Source organism: Strongylocentrotus purpuratus, unplaced genomic scaffold (assembly GCF_000002235.5).
Source record: "Strongylocentrotus purpuratus isolate Spur 01 unplaced genomic scaffold, Spur_5.0 spur5_scaffold_6, whole genome shotgun sequence".
NCBI classification, from domain to species: domain Eukaryota; kingdom Metazoa; phylum Echinodermata; class Echinoidea; order Camarodonta; family Strongylocentrotidae; genus Strongylocentrotus; species Strongylocentrotus purpuratus.
The window spans coordinates 13874957-13899641 of record NW_022145612.1 but is presented as its reverse complement, the minus strand read 5'-3'; the positions used below and the strand labels follow the sequence as shown (position 1 = coordinate 13899641).

The 24685-nt window shown below is 35.7% G+C and overlaps 1 protein-coding gene across 3 annotated transcripts in view; it reads right to left on the bottom strand.

Annotated features, from left to right (window-relative positions):
- The window catches only part of LOC576714 (plexin-A4), an 83316-nt gene that overhangs the window by 35642 nt on the left and 22989 nt on the right, over positions 1-24685 (bottom strand). For all 3 annotated transcript variants that reach the window (XM_031000506.1, XM_031000508.1, XM_031000507.1), the window contains exons 4-8: positions 24279-24401; positions 19342-19457; positions 12157-12280; positions 3473-3635; positions 493-589 (exon numbers count right to left, since the gene is read on the bottom strand). In XM_031000506.1, the coding sequence (XP_030856366.1) occupies positions 493-589; positions 3473-3635; positions 12157-12280; positions 19342-19457; positions 24279-24401 (623 nt within the window). The remainder of the gene's footprint in view (positions 1-492; positions 590-3472; positions 3636-12156; positions 12281-19341; positions 19458-24278; positions 24402-24685) is intronic.

Sequence of the window (24685 nt, the reverse complement as noted above, 5' to 3'; positions counted from 1 at the left end):
GAGTGTTGTAAAGGAGAAATATTTCCTTTTGTTGGAACATGACAGCTACCATTCCCTCTCTATGAAACGGACTGCTCAAATGAATGCCTTCTTCAATACAAATCCTTACAGTTTCCGTCTCTCTATTTGTTCTGACAAAAAAAAGCTTAATAAGATAAACTTACTAGGTAATAAATATTCACACCACAAATAAACCTTTATTGAATAGTGTTTACAGTTATATCTAGTTATGAACAGAACTGGTATATAACTATATTGAATTGTACTACATCATACAATACGGTACATCAGTACATAACACAACAAAAGTACATGAAACTACTAGTATTATCAAAGTATATTTAAGAATGAAAAGCTGTAGGATTTCATGGCTAGTAAAAGCCATGAAAATAATATATTCTCTCTCTCTGTGATTATCCAGTAAGTCTGCTAGTTACTAGTATATTATTGTAGACAATGTTAATAGTTGTACTATTGACATAAGAGGCATACCTTGTTATTCGGCTGCAGTCATAGAAGAAATATTTCTTGCTGATGATTTCTATACCAGACGGGTCCACAGCCAATGACAGAGTCAAAGCAATGTGATCTACATTTAAAGAAAACAAAACAAATGTTATGATATCCAATATGTCTTTAACCCATTAAATACATATACATAAGCATGAGATATCTCAGGCTGGAGGCAATAGAGTGGTGAAGTGTGACGTCATAAAAAATCTATTTTTAGAATTTCTCATTTTTTTCTTCATATTCCGAAAGAACATCAAAATTAATGTCCAAATGTCGAAAACCAATTGAATATGTTAAGTATTGGCTGAGATATGACTATCTGAATGAATATATGTCCTATGGGAACTCAGTGTTATATGCTCTGGCTCCTAACCATTAGGAGCCAGAGCATATAACACTGAGTTCCTATGGGGTGTATACTAATTCAGATGGTCATATCTCAGCCAATACTTAACATATTCAATTGTTTTTCAACATTTGGACATTATTTTTGATGTTCTTTCGGAATATGAAGAAAACATTGAGAAATTCTAAAAATAGATTTTTATGACGTCACAGTTTCGGTACTCTATGTGAAATGCATGTCCATTCAAACCAAACATGTCAAAGCAGAGTTTCTATTTCATTGTCTATTTGGAGCCAGAAGGGCATTAACTCACATAATTTCAGAGAGTTAATACACTTCTGGCTTCAAAGAGACAATATTGAAAGTAGACAATCATTCCAGAAACCAAAGGAAACAAAAACCTTTAATTTCTTCCTTGACAGGAAGGCCAACCTTTTTGGCATTGCCATGTCATACCAAAATGAAAAACTACATCCCTACATGTCTGAATCAGGAATAGGAAACTCTTTTTATTGGATTTTCATGTTCAAAGGTCAATGTAATTTCCATTACCTGCATTTTCTCTTCTCTCTCAAATTCTCTCTCTCTTTCTCTCTCTCTCTCCATCTATTTTTTCTCTTTCTCCACCTTTCTCTTAATATTTAACTCTCCCTTTCTCTCCTCATCCACCCCTCACTCTCTCTCTCTCTCTCTCTCTCTCTCTCTAATTCCCTTGAATTCCTTCTATCCCAATTTCTCTCTTTCTCCCTTTCTCTCTCTTTCTCTATTTCTCACTCTCCTAATTTTTTTTTGTTTTCCCCCTTATTTTCGTATCTATCTCCATCTCATCATATTATGCATGTGTATTGCAAACCCATTTACCACTCACTCTCCAAACATAAACAGGCAATTGCAGCACCCCATCGCCCAAAACATCCCATGTGCATTTGACTGTCATATCTCATCAAATTCATAAATCCTGAAGTAATACAAACCCTCGAGCCCCTGAAAACATTTTTGATCATTAGGAGAGACATGGATATTGGGGAGACAAATGGGGAGAATATAGTCTAAACAGATCTGGCAACATCTTAATCATGAGGATTATAGGGAAGAGACGCGGATAAAAGAGGATTGCAATTTGGAAGAGGAAAGGAGTGTTTAGGATCATATCTTGAGACTGATGATCCATAGCAGTGAGTCAGCCAGCATTCCTACCCTAGACTCATCAGGTCTGAAGATGTTCCACACTGAATGCCTTCCTCCCTCCCGCCCGCCAGTCTTCAACAATATCATAATACATATGAGTAATCAAACCTGGCAAATGACCAACTTGATTGGAGATATATCTCCAGTTCAATATCCCCATTTTTCTTTAGAAGTTCCATTTAACAATTTCTACACACTCAATTGGAAATGGCTACAAGCATCATTGGAATGCGTAGTTGATCTTCAGTTTTAATTCTTCACCATCCTCTCCCCATTATCAACATAAAAGCCATGAATTCAACCGCCATGCCCAGAAGCATTTATAGAACCTGGGCATTATCCTAATCATATTCCATCATACAATACTGTAATGTGCCTCGAGTGGAATTCGCAACATTCTCACTTCCTTTCATTTCAGTTTCTTCATTTTTTCCCCGACTGCCGGGGGTAGGCAAATATCGGAGCTCAAGTATCCACTTAAGGATTCATTTAATATCTTGAGTGTGCATAAGTTCACTTAAGAATGAAAGAAAAGTGTTTCCTACTGCTTCAGATTTTTTCCTGAGCATGGGTTACATAATCACATCATATATGCTGTCTCAGTGTCTCTGCAAGGTCGTGAACGCTGAAGATATTAGAGCAATAGATCATTAACCTCTTTGTCAGGCACATAGCCAATATGAATAGACAAATGTAATTAAAAGAAAAGTGACAATATCAACCTTACAGGATGATTAACAAACAAAAAATATGCAAGGACTTTAGTACCTACATATGAGTAATCATACATTTCATTTAGTTACATAGCTAACGTATTTCTCCTCTGTAAGCATAATTCAATTAAGGATAAAAAATTTAAAAAGTAATTTTCAGTGTTTACTCCAAACACTACATGGCAGAGATATACAGATTTCCTGGAATATGAAAGTAGAATCAAAGTCTCTCACTGACAAGTGCAAATGCAGTTTTGCAGAAGCAATTCACATTGGGATTTTATGCCAATCAAGGGCATCATCAATAACTGACAAAGTGTATAGGCTTCTATCATTCCATATATTAGATAAGTTGGTGAGGAAATACCGGATGATCTATTGCCTCTGTCCTCATCCCTAATTCATGATAAAGCCTTACACATTTATTATTAAAACCCTTGGCTGACCTTCACGCCACCAAGACAGCCTGCCTGCAGCCACAGACTAGTCACCTCTAGCCTGTCCAGACAATAATAGATTCTGTCACAACCTTTTATAGAAGAGGAGTTTCCTCTAGAGGACAAACCCATGAATCAATGGCCAATTATGGCGCACGTGTCCTCAACTCCTACGGATCCCTCTTTCAGCGACCGAGGGGGTGTTCCACCCAAACCTAGGATACCCCGAGTCCCGGTCTCTTTAATCCCCCGTACGGATTTAAATGTTATCTCACCGCCGTCTGACTGTATCTCTGGTAGTTCATTGGATGCTGGTGACGGACACGTAACGTTGTTGCCGACAGACGAGGTGACCTCGGAGGTGATGTCATCAAAGCGGCACGAGTAGGACCCGCTCTCAAGAATCGGCAGGTGAGCAACAGCGAATGTGATGTCCACCTGCAAAGAGAAATACAAAATTCCACATGAAATATGATGAAGGAATTGACATTTGATATTAAGGAAGCAGAGAATCTGATTGAAGTATGAGAAGGAACACAGGAGTCTACAATTACACACTTATCTCCCTGTAAATGTTTCCGGAATGGCACCGTACCGAATTTCCCCAAATTTGGTTTCTCTGCCATAAATGATTCAAGACATAAATATGTTTCTCAAAGATGACACTGCTTGCTAGAATGCTTGCATGGGTTTCCAGTCTCTGCTTAAAAACAAAGATAAACTGGAATGCAAGGACCAATTTCTGATTCCTGCAAAAGGGAATTACGCATTCTTAACTTCTTCTGTACTCAAAGAGCAAGCGCGTTCAACTTTCAAACATAGTGTTACATCCATTGCACTAGTGATTATAAACCATCATGAATGGTGAATGAAATGATTGAAACATAAATGAATAAAAATCGAAGAAAATAGTTGGCGGAACTACATATAAAAGCATGGGCTTATGGTTTCATGTTACATGGGTATTGCTTGAAAACTATAAATATTGTTTTCACCAACTTTGACACTTTTCTAGGTACCTTCCGGCTGGAATATCGCTCTTGGGCACACAAGAGAGAGAACAAAATCATGACTTTCAGTTTCAACTAATAGAATGGGAAAAGAGTCGATAGTGTTACAATGCGCCAATCCTGATTATGCTCGAGACTTCTGAACATGTCTGCAAAGTTGTGATATTCAGGTAGGTAGAGCCGGAACTGCTAGGACGGCAGATGGCTGTAAATCCAATTATGCCTTATTCACCTTTTTTTCCTCTCCTAACACAAATTTGATGGTTGCACTTCATTAATCAGTGGAGCTCCTGTAATTCTGCTGTCAAGTTTTCAGCTGCTGAATATTTATTTACAGTGGTGAGCAATTGAAATAAACTAATGTGCTCATTAATTACTCTCAAGCTCTCAACATTCCTGCCCCCCCCCACACACTTTTTTTTCATCCACTGTACAAACTCAATACATATACTAATGGAAAATGATACTTATGTACATAAAACAATACGTAATTAATTATCCAATCGGTAACCTGAATGTGCAGATGATTTAATTTTCTAGAAGTATCTGTTTCATTCTGCTTCATTTATAATTCCCTGTATACTTTACATCAACAACATACAACATGTGTAAACTTCACCTATCTAACTCATTTAATCAAAATCCTTTTAAACTTCTAGGCAGAATACATAGACAAGTATAAAGTAGAAAGTATTTTGACCACATTGTAGTTTGCCAGTTTGTCTATGATTAACCATAATAAACAAAGTTATCAAAACGAAAATTAGAATGCCAGCAGGGTTTATCCTATTTAACAGTGATTTTAGATCTGTTTTTTTTTTAGAAAATATATATACACATCAATGTCAAATAAAGGCTTGAGGCTGAAATTTGGAAAATCTAATTTAGAGTAAACCATATGGCAAAGTCATCGTTTTTCCTTGGTACACGGGTTAATGCCTTCTGCACGTTTTCTTCGCTAACTTCAGCAGGCCCCTCTCCATTACACGCATGGTCTCTGATTGCTGAAATTATCAAATAACTCTGCATAATTTATCAGACGGCCTCAAGCCCACTATGCTATATCCTTCAACAATGAATGCTAAAAAGAGTCCACATTGGTCATGAATACAAATCTAGTTATCTGTTGGAATGGTCTCTGAGTGAAAGTATTGTCAAACTCTAAACTCAATCCCAGTATCCCCCCTTGGCAGGAGAAAGTGCGGCTTGTGAAACCACCATGAAATTGGGAAGTATGCTTTGTTAAATACATGCATGTAGCTATGCATAATCAATAAGACATACTAAAAGCACTATGAGAGGCGTAATGAGCTTTCAAACCACAACCTGTCAGTCTGAAAAAGGTAAACGGTAAAAAGTACTCTGAATTATCTCAGGATGACAGGATTCTTCTGGGGAGGACAAAACCTGTATCACAAAAAATAAAAGATGTAGATAAGAAATGAATTGCCCTTGCCTAGCTCTGTCATAAAGTTCTGCAATGTTTGTAAAGTTCATCTAGAAGCTCTACGCTTTTTGGAAATATATTTTAAAGGGCTGAGGATTAGTAATAATTTCAGAAAAGCAGATCAACTCTTTTGATATGCTGGATGCAACCTTTTCCGTAACTGATCCAGAAATATAACTAGTGAGAAACAATATTTTGCCAATTCTGACACTCATTTGCTCTTTCAAATGTTGATTTAACCCTTTACTTTTTAGTGGAATAACATCCAAAAGTAGATGCTAGACATAACAAACCAGACATTAAAAAAACAATCAGATCTGTAAATCCTTTTCAACCCTGTAAACTCTCTAAAACTCTCATCACATGTACAAGTGCAAAAAAGTAGAATAAATGAATTCAAAAGAGTAAAGTCAGAAACACAGCTGAAAATGCTAACACATGTATGACGACATTTACCCTATATCAGGAAGGAGGTATTCTCCTTGGTATCAGTATGGAACATGCAAAATATGTTATATATTTTATGAGAGAGAATATTAATATTCAGTGTATATCATCTCTAATCTCTTAAAGGTAAAGACCAGTAATGGTCATGCGATTGCATTGTGAAAGAAACGTTGTGGAATCGATCAGAAAAGGTTGATCATCTAGCATCTGCAAGGTTCTGGAATCATCAAAATGATAAGAAATTGGGCCCATTCTTCGTAAAGTTACAAGCACTATACACAGAAAGATGTATATGGGACTACCCTATCTCTCTCACCAGACCATGAGAGAAATAAATTTACCAAATATATGAATTAGTAGGCGGTTTCCCGGCAAATTTTTTATCATCATGTATTAGTCAAAACATATTCTTTCACATGATTGGTAATGAGAGCTTCCATTTCATTTTTTGAAATTGGGGCGTTGCCAATACTGGTCTTTACCTTTAAGCCAGTTGCCTAACATAGGACAGAGTATATATAGACTTCATTTCGGCCATTCAATCTTCTCAGATATCCCTTTAAGTTAAATGCAGAGCAGAGACTAAATGGATTTTCATTCAATTATTTCTGGCAAATGTGGTGATTATCCCGATCACATCTTGGGAATGTACTTATGAAGGCTTGCCATTCCACAATTTCCACTCTCTTCTCACATAAATTACATTTGCTCTGTATATATTCACCTTGTAATGTGTGCGAGTACATGTATGTGTCCCATATGTACTGGATGAGTGCATTTCCAAATGTTTAAATTCTCTCCCTTCCCTTGATTAAAACTTTATGGTTTATGTTTGAAAATGGAATGTAATTTTGATTGCATTTATTCAATTATTAATTCCTCTTCTTTATCCAAGATTGCCTATTCAGTTATTAAAACACTTTTGCACTTAAGGGCACTAAAGACAAAAACACATGACAGTGAACCATACTATATGTACATGTATATATGTGTGTAGATAACAAAATTATATTACAAAAATAAATGATTTGAAAAAAATGGTAAAAAATATAATCCAAGGGGCCAGATTAGGGTAAGAGGGGAAATCATGCAATTGACTATTGAATACTTCAGTAGAAATACAGTTACTTAAGACACAGTATTTACTTTTAGGTCTTAAAAGAAGACGGATGTGTCTTATCATCTTTTCTTACAGAATAAAGAGAAAAGAATATGGGGTAAATATTGCCTTGAAAATGCCAATAATAATTTGAATTTCCCTTAGGCAGTGAGCAGGCCAACCTGTCTATCTTCTATTGCAGGTATTCCATGTATTGAATTTAGAAGTTTATTTACATACCACTGAAAGCAAACACGGTGGATATAATCTGATAACATTGTTATCGTGATCTGCAAGGTAAGCTTGTAATAGGATGGGAATATGAAGGAGATAACCCTGTTATCATCTTTACTTGATACATGTAGGTAGGTGTTACAAGAATGACAAACAGGTAACTTGATTCCCTCCTAGAATCCGATTGAGAATACATCAATCTTATTATTTCCTCCTTTCACATTAGTACACTGTACGTGTAAAGACTTCTTATTATGTGATTTAATAAAGCAATGAATATTTCAATTTAGATTGACATTGTTAATCCTATGATATATGGCATATTGTGCAAGGCTTCCTAGTATGAAGTGGAGGTGATAATGCTTTGTTTGAAAATTATAAATGTATAAAAGAAATATTGAATAGAGAAATAGAGAAAGAAAATAGACACTTAGACAGGAAAAAGGAGAGAGAGAAACAGAGACAGAGGGAGGGAGACATGTAGACAGCAAGAACAGAGGAGGAAAAGAGAAGGAGAGAGATGAAAGGGAGAGGAGGGGAGGAAGGGAGAAGGGAGGGAGAGGGGGAGAGAGAAAGAGAGATGAGACTTATCATACAAACATTTCAAATTTTAAATCATCACTCAACATATAAAAAGCAAGGAAAATGCAACCCCAAAACATTTGCTGTTATCATTCATGTAGGCCATAACTCAGTATTTAAAATATGTAACAATACTCACAAATCAAAGGTAATCAATACTTAACATAATCTATCATTTCATATATTTGATGGTCTACAAAGGTGAAAGAAAATTAAATACACAACCAGACTTCTGGTGGCAGCGGTGGGATATCCAGATGTAAAGAGTAAAGCCTTGCTCAGGCAGGACGCAGTATACTAAAAAAGATATTTAAAAATTAAATGCCTCAGCAAATAAAATGATTCTATGCATCAATGAATGGTGAGCTGGATCCAATAGTTAGCTGAGTGTATGCAACAAAGATCCACCCCTCCCCCTTCCTCATTTATAATCTTTCATGATATAGAAAAAGCTGCCTGTATTTCATTTTGTCCCCAGTATTCACTATTTTTGTGAGGCAGTTGACAGCATCATGTGTAAACATTGCTTGCACAAAGTGTCAGTTTATTCTATTGTAGTCGTGCAAATAAACACTTAATAACATTGGCAACATGACATGAACTACCATATCAATCAAAGCTGTCAATAAAATTCAATGGAAATCACTCTTTAGTATTGAAGAGACTTTACCTCCAAATCATGATTCTTCCAGATATAATAATTGTCATTCTCTTGCACACACCTATTATCAGATACAGTACAAGACGATGACATTTATCTTGCAGGAGGTTGATGATGGTCACTTTTTTAAAGAAAGGCATGAGACAATACTATTTAAAGAGTCTACTTTAATGTTTCCACGGAACAAAATACCACTCATTTCCGTTGTTTTGGGCCCCGTGTATGTACATGTCACGAATCTCTCATCCTGTGTCTACAGGAAGTCCGGTCTTTCGACCAGTCTCTGATCATAGATACCACTGTTTACCATCCAACAGGTACATTACATGTAAGTGGGTGCATGCAGCCGATACTCAACCACAGTCGGAAGCTCCCGAGTGTCAGCAGTTTGCTGAAAGGTTTGACAGTATATGGTTGAATCTTTGCAATAATGAGTAGGATCCCTACTGCTAACTTCTCACTAAATGTCAGAGAAATGTTTTAGTTCACCAACTTCACCAAAACATTCCTCAATTATATTATTTTGCATACATATCTTCACGAGTTCACGTAAGACATATCGGGTAAAAGAATTTTGATGAACACTTTGAAGTGTTAATGTTTTGAATTTTGCTGATGACAAAGTACATCTGTCCAGATTTAAACTATATTTTATAACTGATTTCGAGAGTTTTAATCAATGTTATTTCATATCAATGATAGAACAGATCTTGAACTTTATTAAACTGTAATTTAACGATTTGATGTACAGTTTTGACCTGAGCAATTACATGTATGGTAGTACAAATAGAGGTAATGCTAGCTCATTGTCATTTTAAAAAACTACTTAGAATGACGAGATAAGTTCTTCTGAAGGGTGAGAGAAAAAGTAAAGACTGTACAAATAAACAGGAACAGTGATATCCTTCTATGCAGAAAATGAGAAAAATTGGGCATACTATATACAGCCATACACAATAACAGGAACAATCCAATGGTATTCTAACTATAACACAACGTCCGGTAGCCATCAGGCAGCTACTGGAATTGACATTTTAACAGGATATCTCTTTCAAATTACCAGACAAAACAATAAACAGTAATAAATAATGATAATAGTATATTACACTGCTGCTTATACAGTGCTATGGTAAATATAGAAAATAAATTCTCACATAATCCAATGAAACTTACACTGAATGTTCAAGATTATGAATAAATGGCATGTGACAAATAATTTTTGTAGAACATGTATAATGGCTGAGAAATGAGCATAGAAAGTTAAGGAAATCTGAGCAAGTCACTGTGTGCAAATGGGAGTTATAGTTTTTATCAAAGATGATGCCCAGTAAGTTTTTGTGCATTTGTTTTTATTTCACTGGTTTAAACAATCTACTGCAGGATAAACAATCCAGAATAAATCAAAGCAATTTTCTCTCCAAAAAAAAAGAATTCCCATACCAGAGCTCAAGATTAGCTTTAAGATTCTGCACTTTGAAGTGCTCATTCTCCACTCCCATTGGGAGCATTCCAGCCAGTCACCTGTTTAAAAGTGCATACCGGTACATGCTAATCTAACCACCATGATGTTCTCACATGCTCCTCGGTACCCAGTGAACACCCTGGTGGATAAAATGCCTTGCTCAAGGACAAAAGTGCCATGTCAGGGCGATAGGACATTAATGTACTGTGACATCCAAAAATAGATAAACCCCAACGAATCAAATTCGATGAATAATAAATTCAGCCCACTGAACAAGGATGATAATCCACCACCATGTATAAGTAAACAAAGCCATCAAATATTGATACTAGTGGGTACATTACTACTGTCATTTCGCACAGCACACAAATCACACTGTGCACGTCATATGAATCATTATTCTGATGTAAATTAAAGAAATTTGATTAGTCATTTAACAAACATTGATTCTACACCTATGTTGATTGATTCTAACACCAGATAAAATGCCCAAGGCCAGAATAAATATTACACACAGTGGTCTCCGATTGCAAGTGGAGTTCTGCACATTCAGGTTAAAGGGAATGTCTGTTTGGAGCCAGAACAGTTTTAACTCATATACACAAAGTTAACACCCTCCTGGCTCGGAACAGACAGTGTTAATTTAACATTCTGATGAAGCTACGAAAGAAGTTTAATTGTTATCTGTCTGGGAATGAAGAAGATGAAACATTGCTGAAAGATTTAAGTCATATATGATCTATGTGTAAGGGAAAATTTATGTTGATTTTGAACAAGACTGATAACACAAATCTATTCAATAGGATTACAAAGAGTCAAAGATTTTCAAGAAATCAACTCTAGGCTAATTTCAGTATACTGAAATCTTGAGATTATGTAATATGTCATTTCCATAGGTGATAGACAAGGTTATTGAAATTGCCTGAGGTTGATATCGTGAAAGTCTTTACTAGCATTTTATAAGTTGTGATTTCAAATGAATATAATAGCTTGGTTACCACCAACTACAATTTCTTTGCAAGACTTTCAACTGATTTTTAATTGGCAGTTTATCTTTCCTTTTCCTATCTTTTTGTAATTAGAATAAAAACAATAACTATAATGATAAGATGGTCAAACTTTCCTCATTATTGTAATATCCATCATTACTTTGCATGATCTTTTACCGTCTACAAAGTATACCCATATAAACACAAACCTTTATTGTTATTAATATATTAATAAAGCCATGAAAACAATACATTGGGGCTCAGTAGACAGGTGAGCTCTGGAAAAAGAAATCATAAATAAAACCCCTGAGCAGAAAATCTCTCTTGTTTTCATAACAAATCCCCAAAAGAGCTCCTGGGTACAGCAACAAATAATTGTTCCTTTTACAAACAGTGAAAAGATGAAAGAGCATTACTTGACAGATGTACCCTGCCATTTGGGAATTGCTGAACGATATCTCAGGAAATCATATCATGAGCGTATGACAAACGTTTCATATCATTTGATGTGATTGTTGATGTGTAGGTGTGTTGAATGTTGGTGTGGATGTGATTGATCAAGCACTATGTGTTCCCTGGTTTTTAATGATAACTACAATCCTAGGACCATTAACCTTGGGTAATATCTATGGTCTTCCTCCTTTTTAAACCATGTTCTGATGGATAGCTCTCTCAATATCTTGTCAGTGCATTTCTATGTTTTATATCATTTTGTATGTATAACACAATCACAATCACAAATACTTTGGAGAAATCAGCTCAAGACAATTTCAGTACCTTCTTGAATACATAGAGCTGATGTTTGGATAAAATATGTCATCGTCATCAGAATATTCACACAGTTCTATAGGTGATGGACAATGCTATTGACAGTGGTTTTATAGCTAGCATTTTTTATGATTGCGTTGTAGATTTCTGTCTTATGTTTCCTGAATACATTACATCTTTGCTCTTTTGATGAAAGTATAACATGAACCCAACTGGGGGTTCTTTCACATCATGAAACAAATCAAGACAATGTGACGTACCTCTGACTGCTGTCTCGGTAGGCTGCTTGGTGTGAGGCGAGTGATGTTAATGCACTCTCTGGTATCGTAGGCCAGCCAGTGATCAGTCTCCTCGGGGTTAACACACTCCCGATACTGTGTGCACCTGTTATAGACATAATAAATCATGTTAAGGTGGAGGAATGCTAGCTATTCTAGGATGCGCCCTGTGACATATTAAACTTGGCCTCACTATCTCTCACTCCTGGCTTCACTCCCCCTTGAGCTATATGAGCCGCAGGACCAATATGGCATCTCGAGGGGAGTCAGAAGTCAACTAGCCATAGCATGTACTAATTCTTCCGCCTTAACAGGTATCCCACTACTGCAGGATAACTCAAAGTACAACAGAGGAAGATGACAAGAGACACTGAATTGTACGTGGATTTTTATGAAAGAGCCATAGAAACATCTATTTTATACAACATAGCATGAATACAAACCAACTGCACATATATCCTTAAAATTGACCTTCATAGTACAGTTGTGTTTGTTGTTTTAATGCAGTTTTTGTTAATTGATTCAAATAATGAGCAATCTAATATTCTCATCAACAGAAAAAAGAGTGTGGAGAAAAATACGAGGAAACATACGATTAGAAAAGAAGGGAATACATTGACAATGTAGAGCTTCAAATTTGAAATTTTGAATGAAATATAAAATACATATTCTAAACCAGGTGGAAAGACATGTCTCCCACCTCCCTGTTCTAAACATACATGTATTTGAACTGTAGATATTATCTTATTTGGATTGTTTTAGTCTGTTTCAAATAATTTTGTTATAAATTTAGATCATACAGTGAGAATCAAACTGTCCAACAGCTACATTCAGAGTAAAATGCAGTTCTTATTAACATAATTTCTGTACACAATTCATTTCTTCTCTTCTCTGATTTCCCTTTCTTCCCACTTCCATTCAATAATGTCTGATACACTATACCCTCCACCTGCAGTGCAGAGAATAAAACATCAAAATAATATTACACGGTAACTAAGCCAAATCTGCACCCGCAATTTGATTTTGAGCCAGAAGAATCAATACTCTAGGCTCGTCTGATCTGTGATTGATGATCAAGTGCCTCAAGGCCTATATATCATTTGCGCGATTACATAGTCAAACTGGAGAAACTTAAAGCCTTTGAGGGGAGTCTAACTTTCACAGCGTGTTCACATAGCCAAAGCACGTTAATACAATGAGAATCACTGGATAAGTTCCAACCAACATTACGTGTTTGTCCAAATAATTGTTCAGCCCAAAAATGATACTTTTAACCAGTGACCGAAAATACATGGGAGCAGTAAAATATTTCATCCGGAAAGCTCCAAGCAGCTCTGGAAATCGTATTAGTCAAAAGCAATGAAATACACAAGAATCACTGGGATGTGATCTCACTTGTTTTTAATATAAATATTCAAAAGGCTCCAGTAAAAAAAAAGAATACTTATACACTTCAATTTTTAGCTATTCTGTTTCTGTATGATAAAGTAATGATTTTTTTCTGCTGCTCCATACAGAACAATATACAATGTACAGTGTATTACCCCCAAAGTAATCTAACTGAGTTTGACATATATTGCATCACTACATTATTCCATGCATGATTCAATGTGTTGTTTTTTTATCCTGTCAATCAAGTGCTACAGTGCACAAATAATGAAAATATAATTCCATACATGTATGAATCGCAATGTCTATGATTCATACATGTTCTGTTGTGCTAGGTTTAATCAGAAGGAAAAGCAAATTATGTTGATGATTCTATTTTTGCATGCATAATGATGAATTTGCTTATTTTGTTTAAACTTGGCAGAAATATGGTATACACAATGTTCATGAAAAGGGCATGACAATAAATATGTCTATTCTTGTTAATGTTTACCATTAAATATATACAAAAATATAAATATAGCCTACAATATACATGTACATGTCACATGTTATTGTAATACATATTTTAATTTTGTAGGTTAAACTTTTAATTGAACCCACATGTAATGCAGCCTTTAAAATTTAATTGTTATATTCCCCTTTCATTTCTTTCTTGGTAATTGCAATACTTAAGTACAGAACCACCTGCAGACTCCTAAATTAGCAATAATGAAAGAGGAATAAGGTCAGTCATAACAATTTCAATACAGTCTCACATCCTTTGAGAGCTTGAATCATATTTATCATACCATCCTTTATCATCCTTATCAAGTGAAACTGAAACTTTAATGACTATAAAACAACCTAATTTCAATCAAGTGAAAGACAAAGTCAATTGAGAACTGGTCAAACAATGACATTCTAAATGGTTGATCATGTATTAAATAACAAAAGTCATTTATGAGGTTTGAACTTAAAAATCATTAAAGGTAAATCAAAGTGACTACAGCTAGAAAAAAAGTTACTAACAATGGCAGGCAATGTGGTTAGATTACACATCATCTGTATACATGAGGCTATGCAAATATGTGGCATCATATATTTGACCCATATTTCTATAATCTTTCCAAGCATATTTGAATTATAGAAGTATATCATATATTCATAATGAATCATATTTATGCAATATCGCTGTTACATGTAACACATTTTCCCCACATTTAATACATTGGAGGGTTTTTTTTTATAGGTAAATTTCCTATATCACTTTCACCTTTACATGAACTTAGATCACCAGAACTTGATCAACCTCCTCTTGAAACCATTATGAACATGACATTGTAATTAAGTCTTCATTCACACCATGCACAGCTAGTCTCCCAACATTGTTCTACTGCTATTCAATCAGGAGTAGATCAATATGACACTTCCAAGTTCCAGCCAAAGTACATGTATCACATGATCGTATCACATGATCGCATGACAAGACATGCAAGAGGTATCAATGTTCTTGTAGTCTTCATGATACCTCAGTCACACCGCCAAATCGATTCCAAACTGGCTCCAAACTGACAGCGTTTTGGCTGTTTGAGGTAATGTAAGTTTTGCTCAGTATGTTGCTGGTCTGGTATTGGTCTCATAGGTGTGGCTGGGGTGTGAACCAGCGAATAGAAACTAGAACACAAACATTCTAATTTCTAAGATCAAAATCATTCTTGAACAATAATAATAATGTAATAAAACCTTTTCAATTATTATGATTCTAAGAAACTATACACTTGGTTTTATAGCAGTACTCAGAGAAACATTAGGCTCTCTCAACTGCTTCCAAACAATTGTCATTAAATTAATGTCATTAACCCTTCATATTTCATTTGACTAGGTGTTGTTTCACTTGAATGTGCAACCCTGGCAATTATTGATCTATTTACATGTACATGTAGGTACTCTAATCAATACACTAAATACTAGTCTAAAGCAGGATGCAACCTTTACCGGTAGTGTTTCTGTTTGGTAACTGACGACTTGGCACAGAGAGTTCAGAACAAAAATAAAATTTATTCAAGGGAGCTCCTTTCAAATGTTGTTATCTGCAGAGTGAGATCTACTCACACAGTGTTATTTATATATTATACTGTATTTTCATCAAAGCTCTTTTAGGACATGCATATAGCTAAACTGAGCTCACCACTCCCAGTATATGGTCACTGCCTTTGCATCTGTTACAATTAAAGGTGGAGATAAAACCCAATATGCGCAGATGGGCAATTGACGAAATTGGTGATTGATATAGTGTCTCGTCTGTATTTTTGACAAAACAATTGTTATTTTAAAATGTGAATTCCCACTTACTCTCAAATAAGCCTTAACATTTTGAAAATCTTATTTACAACATATTTGAGGGGGTAATCAGCTAATTTTTAATGCTACCAAAAAATTAAATCATTCATATGTGTCCAAATTACTAAAACTTAAAAAACACTATGTTGACCTTTTTTTTTTCCAATCTGAAGGCAAGAAGAAATTTGAAGAAAAAAAAATGAAGAATACATGTATCTCACAAAAAATCTTTGACACCATGCCATCCCAGACACTGATGTAGATGTCAAAATGTCTGCACCACAAGACTAGACTGGAACACAATGTAATTACTCCAAGTTCATTATCGATTTATGGTTGATGGGACTCAATTATTTTCACATCAAAGAAATGAATCATAACCGACGTGATGCTGCATTTCCCATTCGCAGACACCTGAAAGAGGTTACGAGAATAAGGACTAAACCCTCACTATGATCAACAACACATAAATAACCAAGAAACCTCCTCAATAAAAACAGATAACTAGATATATGAGAGCAACATTATAAAATGCTGAAGCAATTAAAAGCAATCCAGCAGATCCATAACACTTAATTAATCATGTTATATTAACGAGGCAATTGCAGCTGTACATGAACATGTAGCTCACTCAAGAGAGTGTGCCCTTCCCTTCTTCTGATGCAGGCTAGATTGGAGATGAAACCACTCCATCCCTTGGATAGGATGTTAAATGAAGTCCCCTTATGGAGGACAGTCACCCCCTTGAACATGATCAGAATACCTTGCAGTACGTGCACTCTTTGGGAAACTAAAGAAGGGAAACCCCTGCAGTGTAGTGGTACACATACACCTGCACATCCCAATCAATACACCAAGACAAGAGGAGATACATGGTTACTGTGATTAAGGTTGTTTTTCCCCTCCCAGGTATAGTAGGTGTCACTGAACTACTGAATTAATAGGAAATAATAATTATACAGAGCTTTCAAAAGAATTTACAATGATAAAATACAATGTTGAATAACAATGGATTTGAATTCTTTTCTTTCTATAATTCAATTTCATTATAGTTGCAAAGGATAAATTAAGGTAGACATTTTTGAAGTGATTTATTAAAGTGACAAAGAAAAAAAACTGGGAGCCTGCAACTTTCTCAAACCTGTATCAGCTGTATTAGTATTTAACTAATACGTGATTAACAATATTTTATTAAATACAATTCCTGAACCTAATGTTAAATAGAAGATCATTTTCTCAAAAATCTTATTATTAATAAGGTGAAATCAATGGAATGTCAAATGTTTCATTTTTTATTAGGGCTGTCTCCATTTTTTTACCATACATCTTATCATGTTCCAACAGAAGCTACAATAATGTCACTTCATCTAAGAGGAGAAAAATACAACAGGACGGATGTTATACTTTCAATTAAACTAACCTTGCAAAACACTTCCTTCCTTTTAAAATCAACATAACATGCCACTTCATAACTGTTCATCTTGGACATTGTTAGATAAACCTCTGAATAAATTCATGCTGAGATACAAAACAAGATCTTTCCCATGATCTGTCATGGAACACCTACATGTTCTTTCCTAATGGCATATGCTGTGGAAATATATAGGGCCTACGAAAGATGACATGTACCCTACCAAATTTGTTCGATTCCACACATCTACCCTACACATCTACCCTAATATTGTTACATTCGGGGTTATGACCCCAAATCAACCCAAAGTATCTAAGATGGCAAAATCATCACCAAAAATAAGATATAAGAACAGGTGGAGAATTTCTTATTATCAACTACATTTTACAAGCATTTGCCTACCGGATGTACAAACACAGAAACAAAATAGGCATATAGATTCTCCTTTAACATTGTAAACAAAACACGAATTCACTGTACTAAGAACAAAAAATTAATACAAATTGTTAAGAATCTGTGCTTTTCATCCTTAGAATTAATCATATTCTGGTGCACTACCGTCTCTCTCCATCTTCAGAAGTAAAAATATCATAAATTTGGTTGAATTCTGAATCCCTCATGAATAAAACCGATATTAATCCCATGCTAACATCCTCTGGCCAGGAGCATGAGACTAATCACTGGAGGCAATCTGTCACTGAGATTATTTAGGCCTTGATGCTGGCTGGCACTGAGGATCGATGATTAGCTGGCCTGATTGACTGGTAGTAGTTCAGCCACAGGGTTATCATGTAACACAAGATCAACTTCATGGGCATATGAATCATCGTAATAACATGTGCTCGCAATCTAATACCTCCGATACCTAGCAGTGCGCATTCCATCGCCGACCGACCTCCGGCTAACTTACCGACAGGCAATGCATAAACCATGACAATGAAAAGTTTGGCTGGCCAAGAGGTCTATGGCAATTCACAGCACATCTTGTCTGATTTGCCTGTGGTGACAATTTCAAAAGAAACTGCACTTGAAAACAAGTGTCCACAAGAGGACAAAGTAAAACCATTGAGTGAACCACATTACGGAAAGTTCCCTCACCAAGTGGAACACTTGTTAAGTCATATCAAATATCACAACAGATGTACAAGTCTGGGTCAATGTAAATGTTCAGTATGGAACTTGATGTATGTAATCACAAGCAATATTACAGACTTATGTATCTCCTGTCTGACACTTAGTGATCATCAAAGGACCTCCAGACAGACTTGTAATGAGAGTTGTATCCTTTGCAATGGGTACGATAGTCCTTCAGTGTTTTTATTGAAAACCTGGATGCGTAACGGCGTACAAAAATAAGGTTCACCTGGATCTGCTATAAAGCATTCCCTTTGCCTTGTGCTCATACTGGGTAATCTCTTGAGGTTTTTCGCTGTTCACCCTTGACTGTTCAAGGTGAATTTCAGGTAATGTGATATTTGCTCCTGCAACAAACTGCTCCAGGCTTTATTTTGTCAAAGGTATGGGATAAGGATTAGGATTATGATTGCAATTGGGTCTAGGGTTAGGGCTAGGATTAGGTATAGTGTAGGGTCCAGGGTTGCAGTTAAGAATTTGGTTAGAGTACGAAATTGATGTAGAGCAGTTGTTGCAGGAGCAAGTGTCATACAACTGAATTACATGTGCTTTGTGACCCAGCATGCCTCTGGAATGTATTCTGAGTGCTACATCCTCCAGGTAACCTTTGAAATTTTCACTTGGAAGTATGCTTCTCTTGTGAAATATTGCCTTGCAGCATCCTTAGAGGTGTTTTGAGAAGACCAAGGTGGTTTTGGAGGTTGACAGTACATATTGACACATTTTATACCCCTTTCAGTCAGCATCCATGCCAGGGAAAACTTACCCTTGGTATTTCCTTTTTCTGAACTTCCCAATACTTGGTAGGCCTACTACTTTTGTAGCATTAGGTGAGAATGTTTACCTGTAGGGCAGGTGAAATTAGAAAATAGTTTGTGTATAGTTGGATATAATATGAAATATGAACTCACGTTGCTTGCAGAGTACACCATCCACAATAAGGGTCTCCGTCCTCAGCCCCTCCTACTCCAATGCACTCTCCACAGGTTGAGTACTGCCCACAGTTAGCCACTGCCAATCGGTAGAGCTATTAGAAACCACAATAGAGAAGGGATATTGGGTTACTTTCACAAGTATAGGCACTCGATCCAGTCACGCTCAAGTTCAATACGGAAAAAAAGAAAACTCTCAATATTCTATATTCTTATACTAATAGTTATACATTCTTTGGACGAGCACATTTTTCAAAAATATTATAACTTTAATTTAAACTTTTTTGACTTGAAGGAGTGGTTTGACCTACATATGGAATTTGACAATTATTTGGAGTTACAAAAGAAAAAGGGGCTGAATTCCTGATGGAAATGCTTTGCATGTAGTCTGACATGTAGGCTTAATACAACAGCTACCGTCCCATTCTTTGTATAAAGTTGGTAATTTGCAAAAAAACCATCTCATAAATTTTTAGTTATTATGCATTTTATGACCGTATATACTTGTTTGCACAGTAAAGGGTAGTATACACTAAAGTGTTTATAAAATATTATTGAGCGTTTTCATCTTTATTTTCTTCAAAGAAACCTCAAAATTTTCTTCTCCAGCTGGACTTTACACTTTTATAAATGGGGCAGATGCTCCATATTCACACATAATTTTGCCTTTCCCATGAGCCAATAAACTAGAGTTGTTCACATTATGTATTCAAATTCCAAGCACACTTATGATGCATGTTTCTTGTAAAGACTCAAAAAGACACCATGGCGTGCCTGTCATCACGAGAAGTCATCTACTCTATAATGCAATCATATTTTCTTTCTTTTTTAAATCAGATCATTATCACTTCATCATATTGTCTTGTGAAATGAATTTGACGACAAATGTGAACGGTTCTTCAGTGATTTTGATAGTAGGTGAAGCGAGCCGTGCTCCTGACCACTACAATAGTACAATCCGTGTGAAGCGCTGTTTTCATTTCAATGACGCACAGGGCAAGGGCTCTTCTAAAATCACAACAGTGTATTGTCAAGATCATATCATGCTTCAATTATCCAAGGTTATTAAACTCTTTATGAAAACTCGCTGGAGAGAAAAATCACAACACCTGCCTGGTATGCAGCCATATTGTACGTTCCGGAGTCACTCACGACTATTGCGTGAATGGAGGAGTTTGATCAAATATTGTGGGTTATAATCAGATAACATTAACTAATATTGACAGTAATAGTATATAGTCATGCATATTTAATATGTCACAACAACTTCCCCTAAGGGATGATGGGTGTTAACTATTACACAAAACCGAAGCAACATTAATAATTAAAGTGGAATTCTTGTCATATGCATGCAGTACTTTTCTTTCTTGGACATGTCCTCTTTCCTTTCTCCCCCTTTTCTTTTATATGGCCTTCATTCCACTTTTATCTATGCCATTGCCTAATTGTATACAGTATCCAATAATTCTCCTATCTTGTTGTTGTTGTTCTTGGGTTTTAAGGCTGACCAATCTAAAAAGATTATTTCTGCCTATCATTTAATAGATCCCATTTATATCAACAAAACACATACAAGAAATTAACAATAAATGAGGGTGTAATTGTTCATTATTGTCATTTCCTCTTTTAAATTGTTAAGGCCAAGTACATGTTAAAATGAATCCCAGTTTCTTGATTTTTTTTTTATAATGAGGAGGGGACTTCTATTTAATGATATTTAATAATTTCCTCACATGCAATTATTACAAGGGTTCATTTCTAAAGCACATTATGTTGCTAAAATTAATTTGTCAATGCAATACAGATCGATGCTCAAAACAAATTGAAATAGCATTATGTAAATTATTTTTGTTACTGCAATGTCCAAATTTCCTCAGACTGCTCTTTACATGTATTTCATGTTAAAATCATAACACCAAAAAGGAAAGAAAACAGAGATGGGCCTCAAATGAAAGCAGGAGGAGACAAGAAACCAGCAATCAGTGTTTGCCTTTGCCTTGCAGAAGGAAGGCTTCCGTTGTATACGGCTCCTGAATGGAGATTAATTGCCTTCATTATGTCCTCGTAGGATGACACCTTGGGACTGGACAAATTAAACCTTGTCTTGTCAATAAACTGTCTGGTCATTCTTAGTCATTAGGGTTGGGCCTCCAGATGCTATATACAGTAGCTATTATCAGCACACCCAAACAATTAATGAATTGTGACTCCTATGTGGTCATCATTCGCCACATTTTTTCCCCGGCCCCCCCACTCAGTGTTATTTAGGGTACGCATATGCTCGTACCCTCTTTTTGAAAGCACCCCCTATCTGAGGACTGCCAACATTTCTGAACCCCCCTTTCGCGGGCTTTTCGCGGGCTTTTCCTGCCTTGGAGACCCCCCTAAATCAGGAAAAATGTTCAATATACCCCCCTAAATTCGGAATAATTTCTCAGGAGTCCAAAGAGATAAGAGAAAAAAGGAAAAACACCCCCTTTTTAAAGAAATCTCCGGGTGAAAAGTCAAATACACCCCTTTTTTTACAATTCTCGGGCCGGACTTTGTCGCACGAAAAGTACCCCTTTACCGGACATTTTGGCAACACGCATGCGGTCATTCCGACCTCTGAGTGGGGGGGCCGGGATTTTTTCTCAGAAGAGTCATCGCTCTCTTCAGTTTAAATGTAGACTCCAATTTGATAAGCAGAAAATGTTATAAACTACATGTATCTCTCAAAATTCTACTCAAATTAATGTGAAAGCTCCAATGACAAATACATTGTATAAACTATAAAGATTCACTAGTATAGCTGTTTAAAGAATAAAGTGCATCTATTTGCTGTTCAGTGTTGCAAAAATAATGTGGTCTACCCACAAACATTTGCAATAACCTTTATGTAAATAGGGAAATGCAATTAGAAGAGGTCTTTCTAAAGTTTCACACTCTGGTAATGAAACATCAAGGTTTGTAAACTGTAATTAACATTGTGCTCTCTAGAGATGGAAAATTGGTAATATAGAAGGCATTGCATTAGTGGTCAGTTGGATGTGAATGCATGGGGGTTGTTTTAAAGGAGAATTCCAACTTAAATTTCATATGTTTTAACAACAGCTCAGAAAAGAAAACAGATCATTGTTCAAAAGCTTGAGGAAAATCCAAAAATAAGAAATAAGTTAAGAATTTTCAAAGTTATAATCCATCAAATTTGCAACTCTTGGATTTCATTTCAAATGACTCTCTCATTTTCTGCAATAATAAAGTCATATATGTTTTTCATCTCTTTGAAGAAATATAAAATTACAACACCATTCAATATATTAAAGGAAATTGATGACAGTATGGACTTCCCTTTTAAAACAATGCAAAGTCATATAAGCTTTAAAGTTTAAACAGCAATTAAATCTGTTTAAAAAAGACTAATGGTGGATACAGTTTGTAGTGAACCATATATGCGCTACTCGATCATGGACCCTACTTCCAAGTTTAAAAAACCATGAGAAACAAAATGAGAATGTATATATATGTACAGGTAAATATAACCCTAAACCCCATCCTATAAAGTTTCTTCTAGAATCTAAATAGCTGCTTTTCAAAAGAAAATCCTTCCTTTTCAATTTATCTAAAAATAGATCAAAGACTTAGTGCAATTTCGAGGTTGCTTGGCTAAAAAAAACACTTACTGGTAAATCAAAATGAATGTTTTATAGTGAATGACTGTCAATTCCCAGCGCTCCAGTAGTGAGGATTCATTATATTCAACAATGTTTCATTCATTCGTAAATAATACATGTACTGTAACCATCACAGCAAAATGGCAATGTATTTCTGACGTCATGAAAATGGGGTCAAAATTCTCTGGATTTTTCAACCACATCAAGACAAAGTTTACACAGTTTAAAGTAAAAGAATTGTACTGAACTGGGAACAAAATGATGACATAAACTTTTATTTTCTGTACTACATGTGCATGTAAATGGACAAATTAGTGTACATTTTCAAGGAAAAAGACGGTGCTTAAATACCTGTTTATAGATTAAATGTTGAGAACTTATTCAATGGTAATAATACTAATTATACTATGATTGAGGGCTATCCAACCATTGTCATCACTGACAGTAAAAAGATTTGCAAGGGCTTTAGTAAGGAACAAGATAATTGAATCAATTCCATGATAAAACTATTGTACAAACATGGAAGATTTTGAGCCTCACTGTTACATAAATTGCAATAATGGACAACATTTTCAAACTTGATATGGTAGCTTATATAGCCAAGATTGTACACAAACTTTAAGAACTTTTACCCTAGGTACACTCATATACGTCTATGGTATACTGCAGTTAGGTCACCTTCATGAGGACCTATGGCCACATGACTCCCACTCCCAGTGTAACAGGTAGCATGATTTACATTGTAAGGTGCCCTAAAGTTCCGGATGCTGTTGGTTTGGTCTTAGAGGTGTTTCAGGTCCAGAATAAGGGCACCCTAACTCCAGTATTCTGTAAAACCACAAACCTCTGTGCGCGCATGAAAATGTGTTACTTTCATGCAACAAAACCAATGACACGCACAACACCATTTTTTTCTTTCCATGAAAATGCTCTTGTCTACAATCAAGAAAGTTTCATGTAATGAAAGCTTTCGGCTACTATAGAAGCAGTGACACACCCAACCGAGGGGTGCAATAAAGGGTGCAATAATGTGGTGACTGCATTGGTGTCACAAATCCTTGGGTGGTGGAAAGGCAGTACAAGATGACCTAGGCCGGTCAAAATTCAGAGGGCCTCAGAAATGGTTTGAAAATTAGACACAATATATAACAATTTAGGATGGTCTTAAATTCAGGCACCTCAGAACCAGCCTAAAATTTGGGTGCAGAATAAAAGGGTATTTGTCTTTGGATACGACAATCCCATGCAAACTAAAGTACTTACTGATTGTTGATTTGCAGTGAGGATACTAGTGTCTTGGTCATTGTACATATCAGGTAGGATGGGTGTAGAACCGAGCGGTACCGTCTCATACAGTCTTCCCGTTGTATTACTCATAACATGGACCTTGAATTGATAAATAAAAAACAAAAATAGACAAACGATAGAGTAAACTTTAGAGTAGGATATCTAATATTGCATTTTAAAAACATGTATAAAAATAAACAAGAAAGCAATCAGGCTTGAGTGATAAGAGAAAGAAGCTCTAAAAGAAATAAAGAGATAATAACTTAGGCACATCGTCTAACCATGCGCAACTCCAAACTGACCCGAAACTGACTCAAACTCATTTCCAAACTGACAGATTCTTGGCCAGTCAGATTAATGCACATGTTATGTTCATTTTAGTT